The sequence below is a fragment of the Anguilla rostrata genome, chromosome 12, assembly GCF_018555375.3.
Source record: "Anguilla rostrata isolate EN2019 chromosome 12, ASM1855537v3, whole genome shotgun sequence".
Classification (NCBI taxonomy): domain Eukaryota; kingdom Metazoa; phylum Chordata; class Actinopteri; order Anguilliformes; family Anguillidae; genus Anguilla; species Anguilla rostrata.
In genome coordinates, this window is record NC_057944.1 from 35419282 (window position 1) to 35446184 (window position 26903).

Here is a 26903-nt window from a genome sequence, read left to right on the forward strand (position 1 = left end):
GCTGCAGTACAGCAGAAGGAAACCCCAATCCCCGCCCCCCACCCCTACCCCCACCCAGATATAACTTCAAACCTTACTGAATAGCAGGCAAGCTCAGAAGGAAGTTGGTGAGCAGTTCCCTTTTCTCTCTCTCTCTCTCTCTCGCTCTCTTTCTTTCTTTCTTTCTGCCTAGCTGACTAATGGCTCGGATAGGAAAATCAGCTTCTGCGTTTAGTATGTAAAGCAGCTCTCTGCGTTTCCTCTTTCGTGTCGGCCCAAAGTGTTCAGCTGGCGTTAAATACAGTTAGGCGTTGGCTGGGGTAAAGTGAAAAGCAGATAATAACAAACCGGATGAGCCTTTAGCCACTTGTGAATGCAACAGGCTGCAACCCCAACAACCTTCCTCATGCCAGGTGTCATAGTGCCTAGATCTACAGTAATGAACAGTCCCATAAAATTTTGAATCTCTGTCTTGCAGCTCACACAGTGCTTCTACAAGGGAAATATGCTGCTCACTCACTGCAATTACAGTCCATTTTCATACTAAAGGGGATTTATTAAAAAAAATATGTATATATATATATATATCATCTGAAAAATAGGCCATGATTTTGGCCCAGACGATGTATTCCTCACTTTCCAAGTTGCTCACTCTGTTCAGTTAATTTTCTTGTCTCACAGGCCAATGTCTTAACATGCATGAATCTCACAGAATTTTGCTAATCCTTTGGTCAAAACTCACGTAGCTGGTGTCACCGAACAAACAGTGGATTCTAGCATTACTCCTGAAAGGACAGGTCTACTGTAAAACCTGAGGTAAATTAGCATAATTGTTGGTGACTGGTACTCGACACAATGAACAGATCCTTAGAAAAGAGACCAGACGGATCTGCTAAAAGACACAGAACACACGCTACAGAAAACAGGATATGAATATCATTTTAATTATAGTTCAATAAAGCAATTAACATTCATATTGACACTTACATTTTCTTTATATTTTCCTTCTTTTCATTTCGAAGTGTTATTTGATTATAAAATGTTAACATCATAAATTAAGGATAAGAAACACATTTATTTTTTTTAAAAGACATTCAAGCATAGAAAATGAATATTAGAAAAGAAGATTTGGAGATTTGGAAATGTCCTGATAACAGGAGCTGCAAACTGCAATAAAAGTATTCCCTACCAATGGCACATCATACTCAAGTACTCTTCTGCATCTCCAGTGGTTAAAATGCCACTATTGTTCTACATCTGATGTTACAGACCATCAGTTCAACTCTCAGGGCAATGTTTTTCTCAGATTTCTCAGATATCTCAGATATCTCAGACCGCCTTCTTGTCATAGTAACTGTTATAGCACATTTCAAAGGGAAACGCGATGGAAGAAGAAGGAGACGATTCTTCATCAAGTGAAATGCGTAGCAGCAGAGTTGGCGGGTGCATTCAAAATGGCTCCAGACTGGAGCGAGTTCAGTTCAGTGCTCTGCTCATTCTGACACTAAAGTCAAGGCAGTCATGGCCCAAAGGTTTAAAGACATGAAGATAAACTGTGCCTCTGTTTCTATGCCCTCGGTGGCCATTCCGTGGGCGGGAAGCATTAGGGTGTTCAGTTACGTTAATGGATGCTGTTTGTGGCACATCACTCATAACATTAACTTCATCCGTTTCGCAGACATCCTTAAAGCACACTGCTCAGACAGTTTCTACAGTGTTGTGCATTAGCAATTGAATAGCTGGACGATTACTGTTGAATGCAGGTTTTTAGTTGTAGCACTTTGAAGATACCACCCCAGTATCACTGCTGATACCCACTGGCATACCTCACTGGAGTATATTATCAAGTTAGAATACTGAGATTATCTGTGACAGAAAGGCACATTTTTAACACATTGAATTGTATTCTTAAATATCTTAAAACAGGTGGATCAATTTCCAGCTTCAGCCCAAGCCATTAAAATCTCTGGTGCTATCCAAACACTTCAAGGTACAATTATAGAATATTTGCATTCAATTGCAACACCCCCGTCAATAAGTTTCCTAGATTTGAAATGGTAGTTAACCGTTTCATTTTAGCACTGTGTGGAATCACCAGTTGCGGGAATTGAGAAAGTTTTGTGCAAGATCTAGCAATCTCTTTGTCCTGAGGAAGTCGGGGAAAGGAACTGCTTTCTCGTACAGAAACTTTTCACAGAGAAAGGTGTGTTGACCGCACAACGCGTACAACGTGGAAGTCCCTTCCGCGCACACGAAACCTCAGCGCGTCGGTTTAATATTACACACACTGACCCAACCAGAGCACGCAGCCTGGCGCAACCTAAAGGCCCTTTTTTCCACAGACAGATTAAAGTTCAGCCCTGGACTACATCGAGTTTTGTGCGGAGAATCTCCATTCGAAAATGAACTTAGCCTAGGACGAAGCTCAGCCTAATCTGCGCCTGCAAAACTGGCCCACAAAATGTATAACGACAACGTAAAACCTGGAGTGTGATCGTTTGGTGATGTTATGACTCGTGAAAATGTCATTGTGGTACCCTCACAAATTAGACATATTGTCAAAACCATTCTATCAACAAGAATAGCGACACGTGCTATGTTCACAGCAGAGATAAGGAGTAACTTTTCATGTGGTTGTTGGAACCAGTTCAAGAGGTGTCTTGTTCCGTTCCTAATTGTGCCTCACAGTTTCTGTTAGAGTGTATGTACAGCCTCTCTCCATAAAAAATGTGCATGCATTACTGCTTATTAAATTTGACTTCTTCTGTAAACAGCTCGTAAACAGATGGGAAGCAGTTTTGGCTTTTGGATCGTCTGTGTACCACTTTAGGCAAGAACGAGTAACTGTACTTAACTGTAAACATTACATTTAATTGTAAATGACAAATGATTAAAACAGTGAATCTTAAAGTGTGTAAATTAAACCATTAAAAGTTGATTTATTACTTTTTATTTGCCCCATTCCTTATTTTAATCTCAGGTTACTGATGGGTAGCAGTAATGGTTTTATCATAATAGAAACATTTTTTTGAAATGGGTTTATGCAATTCTAGTCATTGGCTACTTGGAGAACATTCAGGTGGTGTATACACAGTAAAATGTCCGGTGATAATTCAACTGTAAGAGTTGAACACTTTACTCTGTATGAACCTTTACGAAAAGAGAAACGATCACTGGTCTTTTTTTATCTTAATGGTAATTTATATCGATCAGGGGTACAGTACCTTCCTCTGACCCTTTCTCAACGCTTTCTCTCTTAACACTTTGGCCCCCCAGCACTGGAGTTTGACACCCCTGCTGTAACCGAAAGCTGATAACACACACATCTGCCACAGAGGAGGCGGCGGTGAGGTAAAATGTCTTTTTCACAGGACTGAACTGACAGCATGAGCAAGAAGGCGCTCGCTGCTTAGCCACCGGTAACCATGGCAAAATTCCCTTTCTGACTGTGACATGTCATGGCCTCCCCGGATCCACACGCCTACACCTGTCTGACATGTCTGGGCTTGGGGTTAAGCTACTCGCGTATCTGAGGTTAGCCAGCGTAGCGTGAAACTGCCTCTGGCTCACCTCAGGTACACCTGACCTACAGCTGAGGCAGGTTAGCGGAAAGCTCCAGAAGGGAATTGCCTGTGTGCGATTTGGACGGCCAGAGGACAGAAGGAGCTTCACGTGCAGGATAACTAAGTGGGGGGGGTGGGGGGTGGGGGGGTCAAATTGTCACAACACCCCGACCACGGAAGCCATTTGGGGCAACTGGCCAGGGGCACGAAGCACGGACTCTGGATTTTATGGCCCTGTCGGCCTTGAGCGGAGCGAGATTTCTCCCCCTTTGGACTGAGAAGCAGAGCCGAGCTTTGGCTGAGACCGATGGGGACTGTCTTCCATCCTTCACCGTCGGGTAAAAGGGATTCACCTGCGCACACAACAGCCTTCCCTCCCAGAGCTAGCCCGGAGGCAGGGTTCGCCTGTGAGAGGGGGCCTGTTATAGCCTTCCCTTCAGTATGGCAGTGAAGACATGTTAGGAGAAAGCAGAGACGTGCTGACAGAAATTTTTTTTTAAAAATAATGGAAGGGATGCCTGAATTTCTCATTTTGGGGAAGGGATAAGAGCTGCACTTCATTATCACACTGTAGGCCACCTGGGGGACTCGAGCTCCCAGACTCTTCACGGTGTCCCCACGGCCAAAGACCGTCCCCCACATCATCCACCGCGGACAGAAGAAGAGGAACAAAAATCCCTTTCCAACCAATAGGGGCCCACGAATACATCATCGCCTGGGAGCATCGTCATGCGAAATTGGGAAAAAAAAAAAAAAAAAATCCCTCCGTGTTTTCCATTCAAACAAAACTTTAATTACACCATATATATTTTTGTATTTTTTAAAAATTCAATTGTATTCTATGACTGTATTAACAATCTCTCCCTACAAAAGCACGCAAGGCTTTTTTCCAGGGGCGGGCTGGGGGTTGAGGAACGCCCTCACGGCCTCAGAGAACACCTCCTTGATGCCGTCCTGGTTGAGGGCGGAGCACTCCAGGTACTTGATGGCGTGGATCTGCCTCGCCAGCGCCGCCCCCTGCTGCTGGGTGACGGTGGTCTGGTTCTGCTCCTTCAGCTTCTTCAGCACCTCCGGGTCGGCCCGCAGGTCCTTCTTGGTGCCCACCAGCAGGATGGGCACGCTGGGGCAGTGGTGGGTCACCTCCGGGTGCCACTTGTGCTTGACGTTCTCGTAGGAGGGCGGGCTGGCGATGGAGAAGCAGATGACGAAGACGTTGGTCTGCGGGTAGGACAGCGTGCGCAGGCGATCGTACTCCTCCTGGCCCGCCGTGTCCCACAGGTTTAGGCTGACTGTCCGGGTGTCCACGGTCACCTGGGCGCTGTAGTTGTCGAAGACGGTGGGGATGTACTCTTTGGGGAAGGCGTTGGTCGTGTAGGAAATGAGGAGGCAGGTCTTCCCCACTGCTCCGTCCCCCACCACCACACACTTAATGCTCTGCATGCTGGCCTCTTCTCTGTGTCAGCAACCTGAAACACAATGCCAGTGTCACCCACTCGCTAAGGCACCTGTAGAATATCATGCCGGATGCGTTTAAAAATATATGTGCTAACTATTTTTTTTTTTTAGTTGCCCCTCTCTGTTGCTGTTGTCCCTTGTTAAATTCACTAATGTAAATTAGTGTTAAAAGTCACAATTTTACTTGTATCTTTGACATTCTGCCCTGAGGTTAATGCAGCTAGATTTCTACAGGAGCAAAGTCTGATTGAGTGGCTCTTCCTTTGGCGATATAGCAGTAGTGGATATTCCAGTCCACTGACCACTGCTACACTTTCTGTGGGCAAATCGCTCTGCCCTCAACTGCGTGCAGCCAGAATGCTGTTACACAACAGCGCCATACTGCAGCAAACAAACGTAAAACAAAAATTACCTGGAACCAGTTTTGTTTGGGTTAAGGTATATCAAGGATACAACAGGAAAGGGAAAAACAGGAAAGTGTCTAAACAAAAGAGATGTTATCCCATGCCATTATTTAGTTCAGCGAATCCTCTCCAAAATACAATGCCACCGTATTGGAGCTTACATTGCCTCAGATGACTGTTGAAACAAGTTAAGGAAGTCACAAATTCAGTTTTCTGTGGTAAGGTGGTAATTTCAGAAATATCCGTAGGCAAACTGTGCTGCAATATTAGATTATCTAAAGTCAAAAGGTTATTTACAAGACCATGCCTGGGATGAATATAGAAGTTAGCTAGTAAAGCTGTAAGAAAACCTAAGACATGCAAATGCAATTTCTTGCAACACATTCATCAGTCATTTCATAATATTTGAGGAAGAAAATGTCTTCAGTCCTATAATTCATTTATAAGAGAATGTGACACAATTGCTGAATGCATGCATTCTTGAGCAAAGTACTAAATGTGAATTTGCAAATAAATATTCAGCTACGTTTAAAATTAGCTCCCATTCAAATGAATTTAGTTTACCTCAAACACCAAATGCCATAAACACAGACAATGGGGGACTGTGACTCTCCAGGGCCCCTGAAAGTCCCGTCCCCCCCCCCCCCATGTGCAGGCCTAACTAGGCTTCAATCATACTGTAAGTATTTCAGCAGATAGCTCCTCCCCTTAGAAGTAAAAAAAAAATGTAATATGCAGTAATCTCATTAAAGCCCCTTTACTGGCTGCGGTGTAAAGTGTACATAATTAAACATTTTATAGCAGCATCCACAATGTGTCTTCACACCTCATGACCAAAGCCAGGTAGTGAATGTTTGCCTCCTTTGTCTCTTTTCAGGCAAACGTGACTCACGGCCGAATGGTGACTGCAAGCCAATGGCTTGTCCTTAACACTGGAAGGGCAGTGCATTCCTAATACACAGTTACACGTGAGCGAGACGCGTGTACAAACTGGCAGGTGTGTGAGTCAGGTGTGAACAAGCTTCCGTTAGCTACAAGCGGCCTTCATTCCATTCCGCTATGTAACTAAGTCCTGTCCTGTATGGTAAAGACATAAGAAAGCCACTCAAAGAGGCTCAAAAACAGTTGATACCCATGAGCCCCATTTCCACACCTCATAGTTCTCCCCTGAGCCCCGTAGAACACAGAAAGAGCCTGTCTGTCAGCGTACATAGAGGTTCATGTGCTAGCATTGCCTCTCCTCTACTCTTCTGTCTCTCACTCCCTCCTTTTCTCTCTCTGTCCGTCTCTGGTTGTTAAGTGGAATCTTAAGCAGACACACCCAGATACAGCAATACCGTATGTATGCACTTGAATAAGAACAAGTCTTCGTTCTATTCAATGCAAACACCAAACTGCCTGGGATGACTGTTGCAGTGTGAACCACAGTGCTATACTGAGCTGGACTTTCACAAGTGTTAAGTGTTAACAACGCCAACCACAGTAAACTAGACTCTCAGGGTTGGATCTGTAAAGGGTTCCAAAAGGCTCCTCTGTGTCTCCATAGAGGAACCCTATCTAGTTCAATGGTTTTTTTGTCAGGCAAAATGCTTCAATCTTGGAGCATTTATGCTTTTTACACCTACCAAAGAGGGGTCCATAAAGGTTAAAGGGATAAATAGTCCCCTATGGAGACAAGCCAAAGAACCCTTTTTTCTGAGATGTAGGCTATGCCATGCTCAGATGTGAGGTACTACTGAATTTCAGGAGACATGTTGATCAGCAGACAATATTGTTACATGAGTCGTAATTTTTTTTAACTGTTGAGGATTCAATATTGAAATAAAAAAGGCATTTATTGCAGATTAAAACACTGCCACAATCCAACACATAGAAATAATACCGTCAGTCAACCTGTGTGCACTTAGGCCCCCAATGAATGCTAATACAGATAAGGGGTAGGATGTTTTTGGAGACCTCAAATGGCTAAAATATGCGGGCATTAGCCAGTTCTTGGACTCGCATCTGAAGTGAACTTAAGATCAAAGGTGACAGAGGGCATGAGTCCGTCTCCGCACATTTTCCTGTGATATTTTTCCAGCAAGAATGTCTTACTTCCCTACACTGGGATAAATTATGAAGCAGCTTTTCACACCAGTATATAACCTTTAGGCACTGCCAGGGATGTCATATGAGGGGTACGCTAGGATGGTTCCAAGGGCCCTGACTGAGAATACCCCTCAAAAAAAATAGGACTTTCTGTGGTGGCCCGAGGTGGTGGAGCCCAATGTGAGATCTTTTCGTGGACCCCAAAATCCCTGGTGGAACCCCTGTCTGAATACATGTGTTTCTGAGAGAAAAAGCATCAGCAACAGACTCGAGATGTGTTTATCTTACTGTGACGTGCACTGCTCATCTAGGGCCTACTATTTTTGTAAAGCTTTCAGTTTGTTTCATTTCTCTGTGAAATTAACCCCCGTGGAGTCTATGTCTATCTCTCTATGCAAATCTCCTCGGTTGCCATTTTAAACTGAACAGCTTCTCTATACTTTCATCGTGAAGTTTTTTCTTGGTATTCTTACGTGTCCAGAAACAGAGAAACATCTGCCTTTTAATAGGTTAGAGATAAAACGAACCATTTTTTATTTAATTTTTATTTCCTTCTGACGTAGGACGCGGGTTTCCGCAGGCCCTACGCTCGAGCGTTTGGGCGGAGGGGGCTAAGCACGCGCCAATTAGCCGTGAGAGAGGAACGCTGCGCACGTCCCAGCCCTCCCTGTGACGCAGCCTTTGGACTCGACGAGCGAGAGCGAGAGCGAGAGCGCGGCTCAGCCCAATCTCCTGGGACCCCGGAGAAACCCCAGCCTCCGAGAGTGAAAACCCGATACGGGCGTCGGCCATTACGTATCGCTGCGCTGCGGTTTCGAAGGTTTCGCCGAGCCCGGCGCTGGGAAGCTCGTCGCTCGCCCGTGCGGCGTCTCACAAGCCCCAGACCTCGGGCCCCTTCCGGCGTCACCCCGCAACATCCGGGGCCACATCGCCCGAAAACCCCAAAGCCCCCACTGCTTTTACTGACCTGTCCTTTCAAGCTGGCGGTAGGAGGCGGAGGGTAGGAAGCATTCTTCAATCGGGGGAGTGCGCCGATTTAGTAACGTGAGGTCATGTGCACCAGGGCTCGCCCCCAAAATTTCCAGGATTCTTTAGCCTCAGTTCCCAACTCAGTGTAACAAAGCAGGACTACCTTCACACATATCATATCAACGGCAATACTAAATATAGAAAACAACAGACCATTTTCGCCAAAAAAAAATTTTTTTTTTTAAATGGCAGCACTTTGCAGAAGTGAAAAGACACCTGGCCATTTTAATTCTTTCCAAAATGGAGGGAAAGCAGAAGTCTCTCGGCCATCTTTCCCCTCGAGCCTGAGGGCACTAACTCTTAGCAATGTAGCTTCCTGGCGTATGGGGGCAGGTGGCGGAAGAGGACACACAATCTTCTTCCACTATTTTCTCGGCACATGCCCCTTACTGCATCTGTCTGAGGTCGCCTGCGGTGTAAACCAGTTTACATAGTGCCACCGTCGTATCAGTTCAGTTCTCACTGGACCCTTGCAGGGGAATTGGAAAGAAGAAAGAAAAAAAACAAACAAAAGCAGTTCCTGTCTGGCCGTTGAGCCGCAGCCACTACCCAGGCCCACTGAAAATAAATGGTGGTTTTACTGAATGTCCTTGAGGAATTGTCTGATTGGCTGGCGCTGCGAACTTCGCAGCCCTGCAGCACACCACCGAGGCGCTCGTACGCCTGGCCCAGAGTAGCTGCCATTTCCATTCTTTTTTTTTCAGAAACCACACGGAAGGAAACGACCTACAGTACAAGGTGAGACCTGAGAGAGACCAAAGAAGAGGACTGGACAGCCCCCGCACTTCCGTCCGTTTCTTCACTCTCCTGTGGTTAGAAAAGCCAGAGGCCGCAGAAGGCCCTCTGGCTGCCAATCCAAACCCAGCTCCCGCACTGTGGCAGTCGCAGTTGTCCAATATAAAATTCCACTCGTCTAACCTTGTGTATCTGTCCCCCTTGGCAAAATAGTAGCATTATGCACAGGCGTTTTAAAATGAATGGGATGTCTTTCTGCATTCACTGATCAGATTTAAAAAAAAATATATAAGTCAGTTTTGTACGACAGACATCATTCCACTGTATTTTCCTTTTAAAAATAAAAGGTTTTTTCATATCAACCTTCTAGTAGCTCATTTTGAAAATTGGTTACACTTATAACATATCTTTCCTTATTCAGTCCAAACTTGTACAGAGCATGTGGAGTAATCAGTAAGCTCGTTACTCAAATAGCGAGGGCCTCCTCGTTCCGAATGTCCCATTACATGTCTGCGTGGGAAATTATTCTACATTCAGCAGACGTTTTCACACGTAATAACATGACACGGTTCTAAAAACATTTTCTTTGGGTTTTTCGTATTGCGGATTTGAGTCATTCAGAGAGTACTAATGGAAACGAAAACACCTGCCATGTTCGCCCCGTGTAGTCACATGTTCGCTGTGTATATAATTTACAAATGTGTAAATTACTACCTGTTGCAGGTTTGAAACCCATGTCTATGCCACGAGATACTGTTTGATGGCATTGCTACAGTTGAAAGCCAGTGACCACAGTACCCAGCTATGGGATATGGGAACTTATCAGACATTTATTCTTGTTCTGACAATGAAGTGACCTCACTTTCTGTAGCAGGCTGTCATGTGATTAATCGCGCCACTGAGCAAGTACCTCATATAGACAACGTGCTGCGACAAACAGAAGTCGAATGCAGCTATAAATGGTATCAAATAACACCCGAGTCGTTGCACGAATGTGTAGGCAAGGAGATGATAGCAATGTGAAATTTGTAGAAAACTTAATGCATATTAAAAGAGCTTAACTGGGGTAAAATGTCATAATCTCTACTTGGCTTCAAGACTCATATCTTTAGATTTTCCATACAAAATTCTTAATAGAGAATTCAACAAGTTCCTCTTGTGATTTTTTCCTTTTGTAAGTTGTGATTGTTGTTTAAAGGCATACAATAATGAATCGCACAAAAAGAGCTTATAATTATTTACGATACCTTATTCCTGAATTGGAAAATGCAGCTACGCATCACTCAGGATTTAAAAATGCAAGAATAATTCTATTTGAAGTTGCATAGACAAATAGTCATGGGGGAATTGTATAAATCTAAATTCTATTTGGCCTATTTCAATTAAAATATCATAGTCCTGTACAGAACATGATGCATACAAGTGTCTATAGGCCCAACAATTTTAAGGAAACCTCTGAATAAAAATTTTACAAATGACCATTTCTGTCTCCACTAATTATTCTTGGAATTCACCATATTCATATTGAAAAAAAACTCACCCCCACTATGGGCTGTGTGACAGTCACTGACAGGGGGAAAAGCATGCAATACCTTAACAGAATGTGCAGAACTAACATTTTAAACATGTGACCATCTCAGTTAACAGTTACTACGATGTTCACACAATGTTTGCTGTAACATTGTATCAATGTAGGGATAATACACACACAATAGCAGAGGGGGTTTACTGAGCTCCCTGAACTGGTGGAATGTAGCCCTCTTGCTAAAGCAAGCAACAGCCAAACAAATCAACAAAAACAGTATTTTTTTTTTTTTACCATGTTCATATTATAATGCCCAAACTAAATCCACATTTGAATCTAGCCTGCTTCTGACCTAGGGATTGCATTGCACTACAGAGTGCAGACACTGTGCTGTGCTGACTGGAGGCTGTCAGTTGAGGTCTGTACACACTGCATGATCATCAAAACCTCATGAGAGTGCTGTACCAATGTTGCTCACACACCCAAAAGCACTCACCCTTGCAATCAAACCGTTTACCCTCGGTACAACTCGAACCACATAGTTCATGAGAATGTATGTTATTTAAAAGGTATTCAGATACAATTATTTATGAAATTATGTTACAATTTAAAAACTGTATAAATCATATACACATTTATAAATCTACCCCGTGTTTTCAAAATATTTCATACAGATATAACAAATACAATAACGTATTTGGTATTTTAGGCTTCTGTACTTTAATCCATATAGCTAGAGTATATGTAGACTATTCACAATGCTCATTGTATGCCTCGTGTTATTGTTAACGGCAAGCCGAAAAAATGTCCAAGAAATGAACATTTTATCGACTTTGGGAGTGGCACCTCAGTCTAGTTTTAGAAAAAGAAAATAAACGACTATACATCCCTATAGACAAAAAATAATCCACTTCCGTAGACTAACGCTCTAAAACACATTCACTGTGGAGTTAACCGTTCTGCGCCAGGTCGATAACTGGCACGTTTGACATTCTAATGTTGGTCACCGAGTGATTTCCCCCTCAGCGGTAGGCTTGATTACAGAATAAGGCGGATGTCTGCAGAAACCGTTAAAACCAAGGAAACTTCTGTCAGACATTACAAAAATAAACCTGAAACTCAGAAACCATGTAAGTCATATAATCATATAACGGACATGAGCGGTGATCTAATATGTATACCGACAACTGAAACGGCTTAATCGGAAGAAGTAAGAAATATATGCTCACCAAACATAATCTTGTTCCAAGGACCGCGCTACTTGCCTCGGATCACGGACTAAAAGGATCTCCTCAAATGTCTCGGAACAGTAAGCCAGGAGGAGTTGCACACAGTGAAGGAAGTGAATGCAAAGCTAAGAGAGGAAGTCAGACACAAAAAAGTAATTGCTGTATGAGGAAGTTTATTTGCAAAGTAGCTAGCAAGCTGTGACTGTGCCTGTTAACAACAGCAAAGGACCATTACAAAAGGAAATGGGCTATGCTTATGTAACGAAGTCAAATAAGCGCGCGTACTTTCACAAAACGTCTTTCTTTGTTATCATATACGCAGTTTGCATATATACAAACTCAAATCTCAGCATAAATAGTAGCCTTTGTATGTTTTTTTTTTTTTAATTTTTTTTTTTAATCAAAACTTTTTTTGTGAAGTTTATTTCCCATATTCAGCAGGCCTAAGTGGTTGAACAGAAGCAGGGGTCAAAACATAGTATGTAGACCTATGTCGGGTATAGCTTTACCAAACATTTTAGCGCATGTTGTATGTTTGAGATTTTATTTATTCATAATTTATTTTACCTAAGATGCAACTTCACCTCAAATATTTTATACACAGTGGTAGGTAATGTACACATCCCAGACAAACGTGACGTTTCCAGAAGTTGCAAGCTTTTAGCGCCGCCCATTTGTATGATTGGCTATGAAACATATTTGTACGACTTGCAGGCTTAAATCATTTTAATATATGAAATTCAGAATTCTGTGTTTTCGTTTGAAACAATCGTGTGACGTTGAGTAAATTGGGAAAATGATAGTTTAATAGACATGGCTTTATCACTAAAATAGTGATAAAATTGGTGGTCTTTGGTTTTATGTTGTCTGTCTAGGTATGTTGTCAGCTGATTCCAGAAAACATGTAGGCCTAAAGCCAATAAGCAATTGTTGTCTGCCTGGCAAGTTTGCGATCTCTTAGATAATGCTAGCTAGCCTACATCTCTACATTTTCATTTCCCCGTCTTGCCACTGGTTTCTACTTTAAGCTGAATTTAAGCAAATATATTTTCTGAAAAACTGTCATTTTCAAATATCTCTTTTATTCTAGTTACTTGAGCAACTTGTCTTTTGCTGCCATCTACTGCAGAGGGAAAAGTTTTGATCAGTTTTCCTGAGTTTTGTTTAAAGTAGATTGCATAAGAGGCAGGCAGTTGGATTTTTTTGGGTAGACCTTCCAGATAAATTTTCGATTTTTAAGCGGATTGTGTCTGAAGTAGCCTAGTAAGGGTCGAAGTCGTTTTCGTTGGCGTCCGTTCCAGTAGAATGCCTCACGATTCAAATTGGCTTAAATATTCCTGAAGATGGCACTATTGCACTCTTTTCGTCTCGCCCTGCGCTTTATGAAGTGCTCTGACGAAGTCGTGGGCACAGGCTGCCTTTTAATTTGTGAAAGTTTCTGCTTTAAACGTTTCTATTTCATTTAGCCGTTACGAAGCAGAACTAGGAATAAACTTAAGTTTATATAAAACGTAGTTTATAATTGTTTTAGAGAAAACATGTTTGGCTGTCATTTCTTTCACGGCAACATACAGATAGGTCTAAGCCACCAATACTGAATACATCAGTGCATCCTGCAGTGTTCAGTCTTGTCTTTTGAAAATGGGTATATAAAATCAGAAGGATGTATATTACTATTTGTGCTGCAAACTAAGATCAATGCCAAACAGCTGAATTAAGTGTGTACTTGTTTCTAATGGTTGGTATTTTTAATGTATTTTTTATTGTGCATCACTGATGTGTTATTGGAATAGCACTATATTGTTATTGTCATTACATTACTGCCATTTATTTTTACTGTATCGTTTCTGTATTTTGTATTTATTTTTTAAGGCTTATTCGGTATATGGTTTGAATACATAAATGTGTTGTCACAGGAACAAGATTTGTCTGTTCTTCATGTCACGCGGACTTTAAATTGGGATGGCAGGTATGCCACAGCTTGGTGGGGCAGCATGTTTTTCCCATCCCATTCCATCCCATCCCATCCCACACATATACAGCACCAAGAGTTTGGCACTTTTCAAGGTTCCCTGCAGAAATAACCACAACCACCACAGACTCTCAGCCCTTGAAAATATTAATTTCTGTACCTTCTGACCCATTTCAACAGACAGAATTCACAAACAACTTCACATGTCCACACAAAAAAGCCCCAGAATGGCATTTTGCATGCATTCCTTCTTCTTCTTCCTCTTCCTGCTGATTACATCATCACCAGGCCCACAAAGAATATGTCTCCCCATTGGACATTTACGTACATCAGCCAATAAAAACATTGGATGCACACACAAAATGTAGGTATACAAGTGCTTCCTAAATTGTTACTTGAAACAATTTAGAAAACATTGTCTAGCCTTGCTTTGGAATACAGCTTTGTTTAATTTGTGTGAGCTAAGATAGCCAATATTGTGTCATGTAACTTGGCACAATTTTGATATCAGTACCTTTAATGGCAGGCCTAGATTTTAATTAATGACTTATAGGCAGTCCTTTGTAGGCTATAAGTGAGTAACCTGGCATTTCTGTAGGTTGTTTTTTGAAAACGTGTTTTTCATCAGATACTGCATTACCCACCAGGCTTAATGAATTAGGAATGACTTATCTTGTATACATGCACCATCTTTGACCCATCTTACCTCCTCTTCTGTAGACGGCGCTACAAGAAGGCGGAGTAAAACACATGCGCTCTGCAGTTGCCTGGTGCACAGACGTCGCAGCGGTGGGTTGTTGGCTGCGGAGGTTAACGTGAGCCAGTGAGCTAATGTTACCTATATCTGGTAAACCGAGAGTGGTTGGCGTGTAAAGGGGTGAGCCATCCGTATAGCAGTCGTGGGGACTTTTAATGGTGGATTCACTGATTATTTCTCTTGGAGCTGACAGTTCCGAAGGGCTGGGGATTTGATAACTAGCGAGACTAGCTAGTTAGCTAACGTCAGTATCAGTCATCTGAACTAGCCTCTAGCCAGCCGCTATTCGATTCAGTCGTTTTCTCTGGCTAGCCGCTTGCTAAAGCTAGCTTGCTACCTCGCTAGCCAAAAAACCCGGTAACGGGTAACCGGCCTGTTTCCCTACAGAATCTGCGTGCCTGCCACAGTGGCGTCTCGCACACGAAGACGAAAAAAGATTGATTGAAAAACTGGACTATACGTCGAGCTAGCTGACTGACTGTCTACTCAAGGAATTGCCACATCGGATCACTTCGCTAACAGGCAGCTGTTTGGTTTCAGATGGAGTACGGACGGGGTTCTCTTGGGAGCAGGGTCGAAAGGAAGACGCGTCTCTGATTATTTCCAGCAAAGTATATCGATCCGTGAAAGCGTGACAACCATCTAGCTAACGTTAGCTAGACGAGCACCTCATGCGACAGAGCTAAAAGGTAAATGCGGTTTATTTCGCTTATTTTTTGTTTTGATGTTATGTATTTATCTAGCTATATTTGTAGCTGACGTTATTTGTTATGTAGCTAGCTACAGTGTTGTATTACTGACTGGCTAACTAGACTACCAATACCATAGCTAACGTTTGCTAGCTGTGTGTTGGACAGATGGCCAGCTCTAGTGAACGGACCTAACTTAGATGGCTGGCTCGCTAATGTTGGCGAGCGAGGTATGATGGCTAGATTGCCAACAATGTTGCACACAACTAACGTTAGTCTAAGGTTTAACGTAGGCCTGATTAGGGTAGGTAACTTAAGAGTCTGTCTCTTAGCAATCTGAGGTTGGCTAACTGAAGTAACGTTAGTTGTCTGTTATTCGAAGTCATTCCAAGTTAATGCAAACTTGCACAGCGAGTAGCTTGCAAATTTATGATAGCAAGACATTGCTTAAATGTCAGCCCCAACAGTTGTATTGACAGAATATTGCTGGGTTGATAGTCGTGTGTAGAAAACTGTTGCACTATTACTGTCATTGATTCTCATATCTACCATACCAAGTACTGTACAAAGCCTTGCTGGCTATGAACGTTATTGATTGTTTAGTACAAACCACCTGTATTGTCTATCAAAACTGGTATAAAGAGCGAAACGGCATCCAAAATAGATGTTATGAAATGTCTCTAATTTATTGCAAGTCCCATTTATACAAGCCAGACCCAAATACGGATCTGGACTAGTTCCAGTAGGTGTAGCTAACTACTGTGGTAAGAAAGACTAAGCCGGTAGTCATATACCTTGTTTATTTTTGGTCCTACTAAAGGAACGTCCATAATGGATTTTACCAAACTGGTGACCCTGTGGATTGTATGCTTATGCTTCTTCGGGGAGAGCCGAGGGGAGAAGCCGGGTCAACCCCAGGCAGATCCGCAGCAGGCCGACAACGAGCTATCGGGTAAGTAAACTTTCTCTAACCGATAAAAAAAGCGCAATTCGCAATTTAACATTGATTGTAATGAGCCTAGCTACATTGCATTCTTTCACTAGCAAACATTGGAAACTTTTGTGCCATTGCGCTCGTGTGCCAAAATTGTATTTATAGCCTGTAAGACTGCTCTAAATCCAGCCATGCCAAGAATAGTCTGGTTATACATTCTCCGAAGGTTTGAACACTGTCATCCGTGAGATGATGACAGTGCTGAAGTTACCACCACATGCATTTAACAATGAAACCATTAGCGGTGACATTCGATTTGTAGTTAAAATTCATCTTTAGGATCTTATCTGTTGGCCAGAGGTCTTGTTCATTGTGAAACATGTCAAACTGCCGTTGCTGTATTGGCATAGCGCATGCTCCATAGTACTGGCTGACGGCGCACCTGCCATCCCAGAACCTAGTGCTTTGAAATGAACATTTGCATACACTGCACATTAGCTTTAAGACCGTCAGTATAAAACTCTCTTCTATACTGGGACTTGTTTAACTAGACTTTGGCTTGTTTCCATGGTGACAAGGAAGTTCCTTGGAAAGATGCGTCTTGAGAACAGTATCTATCCATCATCGTCAGGCCGCTGCTGATCACCAGCTATGACTGAGCTAAAAACAAATGCGTAGTGGTAATATACTGCAAATTGAGCATCTGAAATTCTGCTCCACACGCGCAGCAGTACTGAACGAGTGAATTGCAAAATCCGTTTGAAATGCAGTGAGCAGAAACAGTACATTCTTTAGCCTTATTTCAAAACAATTGCATATATGTGCGTGTCATGATACTTCTGTAAAACCTGCAAGGTATTTGAAAGCAGGAACTGTGTACTGATTTGAAAATCATTATGGAAATATTATCAGAGCTTATGTGCTCATGATGAAGACAAGTACTGTGGCTTTTGCTTTGCTTTGAAGACGACGGTGTTTTTCCGAGGCCGTTAAAAGCGGTGTGAAGTCCGGAGGCGGTTGAAACCGCTGCGCGTGTGCTGAGTTGAAGGCGTGCTGTGAGCTGTGCACTGCAGGGTCAAGAGGCCGGCATGAGCTTCCCTTGCGCTACTCTCCTGTGCGGGGCACAGGCGTTAAGTGCCAGCTTGCTGGTTTGAATGCCTTGCTTGACTGCATCAGTGAAGTGAAAATCTTAGAGGCCGTTATCAGCGCGTTATCAGCAGCGCGTTTAAGTTTACTCGGTTCAGGAAATGAATTGAAATCGAGTTAAGTGTTTTGGAAAATCCGCATAGGAAATTATGGCCATTTATCAGTTTAGAAGTTGAATTTCGATTCATTAACTCAACCTCATTAACTGTTCAGTAATTGAACTGAATTTGCAACAGGTTTGATTTGCCCTGTACTGAGTGTCTCACATGTGGGAGTTTTTTTGTGTAGCTTGATAAGTGTATCTCTGAAAAGCATCTCCTGAAAGTATTGCTTGGCCTTGCTGTAAAGGCCTCACTCTGTGCTTCTAAGCGGTCCTCAAGTGCCCAGAGTACCAGGCTTCAAGCGGAAAGACTCTGAAAGCTCCAGGCCCATATTGGTGCGTATGCGTACGGAATGCAGAAAGTCTTCCGCTGACTATGAGCCCAGACCGCACCGCTGGTCACGCTGGCTCTTGTAGCGAAGCATCGTTTGCAGTTGAACTGGGGCGACATAGCTCAGGAGGTAAGACCAATTGTCTGGCAGTCGGTGGGTTGCCGGTTCAAACCCCGCCCTGGGCGTGTCGAAGTGTCCTTGAGCAAGACACCTAACCCCTAACCCCTAACTGCTCTGGCGAATGAGAGGCATCAATTGTAAAGCGCTTTGGATAAAAGCGCTATATAAATGCAGTCCATTTACCATTTACCAACACTGTCAGGTACAGCTCCGCGGGATGTGTGGAAGCGGTCTGCGGTACGGCTGTGCGCTCGGTGCACTGGGAAGATGACCGGCAGCACGGCTTACAGTCACATGACTGCATCATGTGACTGCCGCACGGAAGGCTGAGAGGGCGGTGCAGGCTCTGGCCTGACAGACCTGGTAGAGTGAGGGGAGGGGGAAGTGGTAGCGGCACAGGTAATGATGACTGGGCTGTATCTCGAGCTGGCCGAGCTAGCCGAATGGATCAGTGGTCAGGTGCACGCTGCTTGCACTCGGACGCATGCACAAAATGGAGCTTATGCAACGCATGCCCTTTTAAAATGGGCACATGTAAATGTCTAATCTAGAGTATCGCTAAGTTTGCATAACAAATGAGTCCGGAGAGGACGCGTGGCGTGGCGCGGGGGAAGTACGGAAGAGCCACTGAGGGAGAGGGAGAGGGAGAGAGAGAGAGAGAGAGGCCCCTGCCATTCAGGCCCATCATCGCCCTTTCAGTCTGTCTTTCCGTCCGTCCCTCCGTCCCATTATCTGGTCTCTCCATCCCTATTCCAAGCAGACACTGTGGGCCTTTTCCTTCCTCTCTAGTCCCTGCCTGGCGTTCACTGCCTCGTTGGGCTGCCCAGCCTCCAATGCTTCCGTCTGCTGCTGAGATAAGGTGGAGGAGCAGAGAGGGACGGGTGCGGGGGGGGGGGGGTGGAGATGGAGGGTGAGAGGGATTAAGTTGTTTGTTTGAAGGTAGTCTGAATTTGCATATGAAAGCAGTTATGCACTCATAAATAATGCATATGCCAGTTTGCTCTATAGACAGGCGATTCCAGCTAGTTGGTACACGTTGCTGCCATGGGTAGCGGCAGGCTACAAAGATAATTTCACAGATTCAACTTTTCAGGACTACTTGAAGCAGAAGTTGCATGGCCTTTGTCATACGTGAGCCATTGACTTGAGGCCTAACTGGTCTCCAGATTGTCAGATTTCCACATACTGTTGGAAATGCAGTGTACATCTGAACACCCATATACGCTTGTTAAACCTCACTTTGCTGCAGTAACAGCCTCCACTCTCCTGTTCTTGTGACGTTGTTTCCAGAGGTACTTTAGAACTTTGTAATGAGTGTTGCAGCCGAGGACAGGTGATTTTTGTGTGCTACACGCTTTATCACTCGACGGTCCCGTTCTGTGAGCTTGTGTGGCCTGCCGCTTCGCAGCTGAGCTGTTGTTGCTCCTAGGCTATATGTTTCCACTTCACGATTACAGCCCTTACAGTTGACTGGGGCAGCTCTAGCAGGGTGGAAATTTGACTTTTGGAAAGGTGGCATCCTATGACAGTGTCACGTTGAAAGCCACTGAGCTCTTCAGTATGACCAATTCTACTGCCAATGTTTGTCAATAGAGATTGCATGGCTGTATGCTTGATTTTATATAGGCTACCTGTTAGCAACTGGTGTGGCGGAAGTAGCTGAAACCACTAATTAGAACAGGCTGCCACATACTTTTTGATGGTAATCTTGCCCAGAAATGCTGGTTTTCAGATTGATGAAACATAAAACATTGCCCATATCAATCTCGTAGATCTCCAGCAAAATGGTTTTGACAAACGATTAAGCAGAAAATGTGAAAGCTCTGACTGGGACCCTGAGCCTTAATTAAATTGTTGCATAGTATCACTTTATTAACTTTATTGTTACAATATTAATTTTGTATGCCCAATCTTGCTATAAAATGCATTGCGCAAACAGAGGCATTCAGGACAGTGGTTTCTTGGACCTGAGAGAAATCTTATAATAGTTTAGGCTACTTTGTACTGAACGCTACAGCAAACGTTGATGATTGTCCCAGGCTGTCTGTGAGCAGGTTTGTCAGTGGCCGGTCCCTGCACACACTTAGGCCTGCTGTCATTCTCAAAGCCCGCTGAGGTGACATAAGTGGTAGTACCTGCGATGGCAGTCTGTCAGCTGGAGGGGAGATTTACCTTTTGATTAGGAATGCTTCTCTCCGGAGTTTGCTGCAGTGCAGTGGGACTGTGTGTGCGTGTGCGTGCGCGTGTGTCTGCGCGCATGCGTGTTTGTGTGTGTGTGTGTGTGTGTGTGTGAGTGTATGCACGCATGCAATTTTGTGTGTTCTATGACACCAAGGTGGACTGGTAATGCGCAAGCTTAAATAGATTCGTTTCACACTCATACAAATTCAGCACATCCAAACTAAGTGATTGGACTAAAAAATGAAAAGAATATGTCAATAACTTGTGTTCACTTGATCTTTCATGACAAATGGCTTGTCCTGTACCCTTTGTACGTAGTGTTTGTTTTCCTACACCACAGTCCGATGTTATTAAGGTGTACTTTGTAGCTTCAGTGATGCCCATGATGGTTCCTGCCATTTCACTGTTTCCTCAGTGTATTTACAGCCCCAGTAATGTTCCAGCCAATACGGTTTTACTGCGCATGTAAACCAACGACATATGCACGTCTCCTCTCAGAAAATTATTCAGAGCAATCAAACATTATTTTGTTGCCTTGCCTCATTAGTGAACTTGTACGCTGCTACGTGAACATTCATTTCATGAGAAATGCTATACTCACCACAAGGAGAACTAGGACGGTCTCCGAAGCGCATTCTAAAATGGATTTTAATTTGCTCGCAGACCAAACAGACGTGTTTTGCCACTTAGGCCATGATCCGTGCTTGTGTTGCTGTCCTCAGCAGGCATCAGTGTGCCTGTAATTGCATGTTATGGTGTCTGTCTGAAGATTAGGTTGATGGCATGTCTGTATGCTGAGAATCTTGTAGTATTTCTTTACAATATTTCTCTTTGCTTTACAGTCTCTCTCTCTGTCTCTCCTTGTCTCTGTCTCTCTCTCTGTCTCCCTGCCTCTCACTCTGTCAGTGTCTCTATCAGCTCTCTAGTTTTAATGAAAACACGGCCAGCTCTCTGTTGGTAGCAACGCATTCCGATTCCAGCAACTTGTCCTAATATTTATCAGGACCATTCAAAAAAGTCTCTTGGACCCCAAAAGGGCCCGCTTGCGTCATATCCAGTTTACATTTTAGCTCAGGGAAGAATTGCCCTGGAGGGGTGCGGATGGTTTCCAGCCCTGTCCCCCCACTGTGACGGGGCACTTGAAAAAGGGCAGCTGAAGATGCTGGTTATAGCGCATTTCTCAGGTAGCATTTGTAGCGTTTTGGCTCGCGGCCTTCCCTTAGGCTGGCTCTGTGGCCTTCCTGCTTCCTGTCCAGCCACTTTTCTTATTGGGGGGGGGCTGGCTGGCTGGCTGGCTGGCTGGCTGGCTGTCGGATGGGGGCTGTCGGCAGAAAGCCTTTTAAGGAAGTCCCCCGGTCTTTACATCATTAGCTGAGATAAAGGTGCAGATGAGCCCCGTGCTCGGTGAGGGATGATCGCTCTAATCCTTCTCCGGGCTTCTGCGGGCGCATTTGGTGGCTTAAGTCTGGAAGGAGGAAGAGAGAGTGCTGGCGGTGTAACACACCCTTCCGCCTAATGCCACTGAGGGCTGTTTAGTTCTCCTGCGGTGCGCACGTAAAGATGGGTCTGCGATGGGGTTGTGCGGAACGTGCGGCGCGTGGGACCGTTGCACGTCCGCGTCGATGCCGCGCACCTCCCCCAGAATTTAAAGGTGCGTAGTCATGCGCCCGTGTGGCCTGCTTGAGAAATGCATTCCTGAATATAAAAAAATATATATATATATTATATCAGCTTCAGCCACCCAGAAATACCGCAGGAATTGTGCTGAATTGAATCACTGGCTGAAAGAGATGCTGATTCATTCTGCGCTGGAGGTAATCCTGTTTGAACAGCCTTCCTTTTCTCTGCCACCTAGCTGAGAATACTAAAGGAATCCCCACCCCACCCCCCCTTTCTCTCTCTCTTCACATGCAGGCACACACACACACACACGCGCACACACGCACATGCACACACAGCTCAATGGCTACGGATGAGCGGATTCAACAAGCTTTTCAGAAATGCCCTACTTAGGAGTTTTGCACAGTTAAACGACTCTCTGGAATTCCTCAGGATCGGACCAGCTGGCACCTGCTCTGCTGCAGTGTTTCTCCCTGAGGTGCGTTAGCAGCATCCGTGTGTCACAGGGCCAGTGTACATCCAGTGTGTATCACAGCCCCAGTGTACATCCAGTGTGTATCACAGCCCCAGTGTACATCCAGTGTGTATCACAGCCCCAGTGTACATCCAGTGTGTATCACAGCCCCAGTGTACATCCAGTGTGTATCACAGCCCAGTGTACTCAGTGTACACAGCCCCAGTGTACATCCAGTGTGTATCACAGAGCCAGTGTACATCCAGTGTGTATCACAGCCCCAGTGTACATCCAGTGTGTATCACAGCCCCAGTGTACATCCAGTGTGTATCACAGCCCCAGTGTACATCCAGTGTGTATCACAGCCCCAGTGTACATCCAGTGTGTATCACAGAGCCAGTGTACATCCAGTGTGTATCACAGCCCCAGTGTACATCCAGTGTGTATCACAGCCCCAGTGTACATCCAGTGTGTATCACAGCCCCAGTGTACATCCAGTGTGTATCACAGAGCCAGTGTACATCCAGTGTGTATCACAGAGCCAGTGTACATCCAGTGTGTATCACAGAGCCAGTGTACATCCAGTGTGTATCACAGAGCCAATGTACATCCAGTGTGTATCACAGAGACAGTGTAAATCCAGTGTGTATCACAGAGACAGTGTACATCCAGTGTGTATCACAGAGCCAGTGTACATCCAGTGTGTATCACAGAGCCAGTGTACATCCAGTGTGTATCACAGAGACAGTGTACATCCAGTGTGTGTGACGGAGCCAGTGTACATCCAGTGTGTATCACAGCCCCAGTGTACATCCAGTGTGTATCACAGAGCCAGTGTACATCCAGTGTGTGTGACAGAGCCCAGTGTGCATCCAGTGTGTATCACAGAGCAAGTGTACAGATTCAGCAGAGCTTTGGGCAGAGGTTATAATCATATTTTTAACCTTTTACGTATTTGGACATTATGCAGTTTGCATTAAAGCACGATGCGTGTGAATTTAAGAGCTTTGTGGTAGGCTGTGTCATTCATATTTTTCTCACTTTTTCAAGATTCTTGTCAGTGACTTCTGGATTTCCCCTTGAATTGCTTTAGTTGCTTTTCCTCGGGTTCAAAGAGCACCTTTTTACTCTCCCTTTTCATTTGTTTCACACGCTGAACTCCCAATCTGTTTAATCCCTGTTTGTTTGCATTGCCGGATACACCCACCACTTCACATGAAATGGGCTGTAATTCAAAAAGTACCAGAGAACCCGGTCTGTTTATGCAACAGTTTATAGACTGACGCATCATATCAAAAGCTTGTATCAAAAGATCACACCAAAAGGTGAAGAAAATAAAAAATGCTGCTATTGAAATATTTGTATTTTATCGTATTAAGTATTGATATTACAGTATTACCTATCTCTCTTCTGTTAACTCTAAAGGGGTTTTTGTGGCTGTTCTCTGTAAAAAGCTCTATACTAATAAAATTGGTTTGATTTGTATGAAAGTAGGCCTAATTGTTATTTTGGCTAAGGTAATTCATAGCTGTTGTAATTCTCTGCTGTTATTAATTTGTATCTTTTTAACTGCACTGGCTGGGGTGTGGAAGTGGTGTGCTACAGAGTAAAAGAGTTTGCTCCTTGTACTGTACTGTGTGAATAGAGCATTGAAATGCCAGGGATTTGGTTGAATGACAAGGTTCAGTTGTCCTAAATGTATTGAATATGCATTTGGGAAGGAAGGTTTGTCAGATATCCGAACAGGCTTGACCAGAATACCCAGCATGCTTGTACATTGATGCTTGTCCTCTGGCTGCAGTCAGTCTCGAAGCAAACGCAGGCCTATTTACACGCTTCTCCACTAAGAAGAATCACAGGAATTAAATACAAGTGAGGAGGAAGGGGAGGTTTGGGAAACAGCGTCTGGTACGCTGTTCTTATGTAGGCTAATTAGGGTTCAATTTATAGAGCCTAACAGGACTCTACCTGGTAGACTGTGGCCGCTTTGGCTGTGGTGAGACAAGAAGAGTTTACAACAATTTCACTGTGTCTTCATTTATGACAACCTTCACACCTGAATTCTTTGAAAAAAAATTAAGACAAATTTACTAGCCAGGAACAATTTCACAAATACACTGAGAAAAAGCCTTAAGGTTTTAAAGAAAGCAAATTAAACCATTTCCTTGCAGTCTATATTATGTGACACGTTTTGTTAGATAACATCTTGGTTTCATTGGTCTGTACATACATCTGCCATTTTATGATGGGTGCTCCTACCACTCCTCCCAACCGTATAATGAAAAGGACACTCTTTTTGACACGCTAGTGCGTCGCCACCAGTAGTCTAGCTCACCTTACCTTCACAGTGGGCTCTCCTTTAATTTACTGACACTGATTTGGTCAGAGGTGGTCACAACTGCACTTTGATGTAAATGTAGGCTATGCTACTGATTCCTATAACCTGGTAGTTATTAGTTATTAAACCGGTTGTGGTATTGCCCTGGTTTGGGTCAATGTTGCCAGCTGATGTTTCTCAGCAGGTTATTATATGTACCCGTACTTACCGTGCTTTCTTTTGAGGTATTGCTGAGGCTCTATTCAGCATTGCCTTGTGATTTTTGAGGCTAATGTTTGGGATCCTTGATGGCTTAGTGCCAGATGCTGGTGAAGAATCATTCACAAGCTAGATCAGATTCACAGCCTCCTTGAACTCTGCTGGTTTTTCAGAAAGATGGAGTAGCTGCTTATTTCAGTTGGAGTCGTGATTGTGCACAGTTTGAGGGCTTTGGTGTGCCACCATTGAATTGTAATGGTTCTGGTCCGTGTGTTTGACCTGGTTGATATGGTTGAACTCTTTGTGCCTTAATGTATCATGGAACTGTTTGGTGACCACGCCTGCCTTGCACCGCTGAGTCTATCAGTGTGAAATGCAGCTTCTGATGGCCATCTTACACTAAGCTTACATCTTACTTGCACTCAACTATCTCTCTGCATTAACAAAGGTGATCGTTTACGTACGCAATGTCCATTGGAGAATGGAAATGTCCGTCACTAGTATAACTAAGTTCCAAGACGAAGAATCCTGATGCTAGAAGATGCTTAGATGTTTCCATCAGAATGATCATTAGTAGTATGCAGTTGTGTTATGGAAGCATTTGGCCCATGGTGGATTGTTTCCTGTTTGATTTCCTGATTGGCCTGGTCCCTTGCTCTCTCTGTGTTTCTCTCTGACTAGCTGGCAAGCGTGTGTCTGTGTGTGTGTGTGTGTGTCCCCTCTCATCATTTAAACGGTCTCTTAATGGCCTGTTATTAAGCAACGCAATGTTTACCCCTCCACTCACATGGGGGCGTTAAGAATCCCTGCCGCAGTGTAAACATACGGGCACTCTCTGGTGGCTCTGGTCTGCTTTGGCCTTGGCAAACACAAATAAGTAAGTGTAACATTTGTATTCACGCGCCAACTTGTAATGGTGTTTTATTGCCATTGTTATTTAGTCTGTCCCGCAGAGCGGAAAGAACATTGGCCCTGTATGGTTTTTTAATTAAATGGTTCTCAAACTCATTTTTTTAGTGGAGCCTCTACCCTTTCTACAGTGTGAATAGGGTATTCACAACTTGGTGTACATTGTCATGTACAAAGATGTTGACACAATGGAAGTTCTTCCCCGGAATGTAGAAGTGCCGGCTCATTTACTTTATGTTTCAGAAGTGGGTTTCAGCGTGATCTCCAGTGTGCTATTCCGTGGAATATGCGCACAGATGATGAATTGAGAAAGCAGAAGGAGAGGAGACGAGTGGGTGGACTGGTGGTGGAGAGATGGTTCGGGAGGGGCGCTCTCTGCTCTCCCTCCCAGCTGGTAGGTCGGGGATGAAGGGAATCGGACTCTCGGGCCAGGAAACGGATGACCAAGCCTGTCTCCGTGGCGTCGGCATGGCGACGTAGAAGCGAGGCCCGGGAGCTCTGTCCAGCCCTGTTGATGGGTAGCGTGCAAAACGTGGCCTGTGCCAGTCGGCCTGGATAAGAGTTTCGCTGCTGAACGCTGGAATGGACCTGATGTGTTGAGGGCTGAGGTGTCGCCCCGAGTCAGACCGTCGGTACCCACGCTTCTAACTTCCTCAGAAATAGCCTGGGTGAGATGTTCTTCACTCAGCAGGTTCATCAGCCTTTTCATACTCCTCTCTTGCTCTCTTCAGGTTAGAAGTGCTGAAGCTAATGACCTGAGTTAAGGAATTTTAGATGTTTTGAACGTGCTCTTGAAATCCCCGTGGTCCTAGAAGCACTGGCTGCCGTCTTAAAAAAAAAAAAAAAAAAAAGATCTTATTGAACGTCCGTGAGGTCCCCCTCGTGTTTTTCACGCTCGGAGGATACTCGCCTCCATCTTGTCTGATCTTCTTCAGAGGCTTGCCCGTCGCTCTGGAGAAGGAGGGAGAGGTTCAGAACCCGGGCATGTAGCTTCCTGCCTGCACCAAAACACAAGCCTTGGGCACAGATGCGTGCCATGCTATGATAATTATTTGCCGGTAGCTTGGGCGAGTGACATTAACGGCTGAAAGGGGCCCTCCCCGTCGCTGCGAACATCCGTTGCGTTTTATCGGCGACGGCGAGTCG

At 44.3% G+C, this 26903-nt stretch overlaps 2 protein-coding genes across 8 annotated transcripts in view; one reads left to right on the forward strand and one right to left on the reverse strand.

Annotated features, from left to right (window-relative positions):
* Positions 1 to 902: 902 nt before the first annotated feature.
* Positions 903 to 12200, reverse strand: LOC135236202 (rho-related GTP-binding protein RhoG-like). 2 transcript variants are annotated; one of them, XM_064302438.1, is made up of 2 exons: positions 12008 to 12200; positions 903 to 5008 (listed from the first exon to the last, which is right to left on the reverse strand). In XM_064302438.1, the coding sequence occupies exon 2, from the start codon at positions 4980 to 4982 to the stop codon at positions 4407 to 4409; it is 576 nt and encodes a 191-aa protein (XP_064158508.1). In that variant the 5' UTR covers positions 4983 to 5008; positions 12008 to 12200; the 3' UTR covers positions 903 to 4406. The 2 variants fall into 2 exon arrangements, with proteins under 2 accessions (XP_064158508.1, XP_064158509.1); XM_064302439.1 differs by lacking the exon at positions 12008 to 12200 and adding an exon at positions 11704 to 11847.
* A 2493-nt stretch (positions 12201 to 14693) lies between these two features.
* Positions 14694 to 26903, forward strand: part of LOC135236213 (stromal interaction molecule 1-like) — a 50489-nt gene continuing 38279 nt past the window's right edge. For 4 of the 6 annotated variants that reach the window (XM_064302451.1, XM_064302448.1, XM_064302452.1 and 1 more), the window contains exons 1-3: positions 14702 to 14856; positions 15277 to 15425; positions 16246 to 16377. In XM_064302451.1, coding sequence (XP_064158521.1) covers positions 16257 to 16377 — 121 coding nt within the window. In that variant the 5' untranslated portion in view covers positions 14702 to 14856; positions 15277 to 15425; positions 16246 to 16256. Of the gene's footprint in view, positions 15426 to 16245; positions 16378 to 26903 lie in introns of all 6 variants that reach the window. The other 2 variants (XM_064302450.1, XM_064302449.1) reach the window with 2 other exon arrangements.

What these genes read in the sequence shown, in the direction of transcription:
- LOC135236202 (XM_064302438.1), bottom strand. Translation starts at nt 4,982, where the DNA reads ATGCAGAGCATTAAGTGTGTGGTGGTGGGGGACGGAGCAGTGGGGAAG.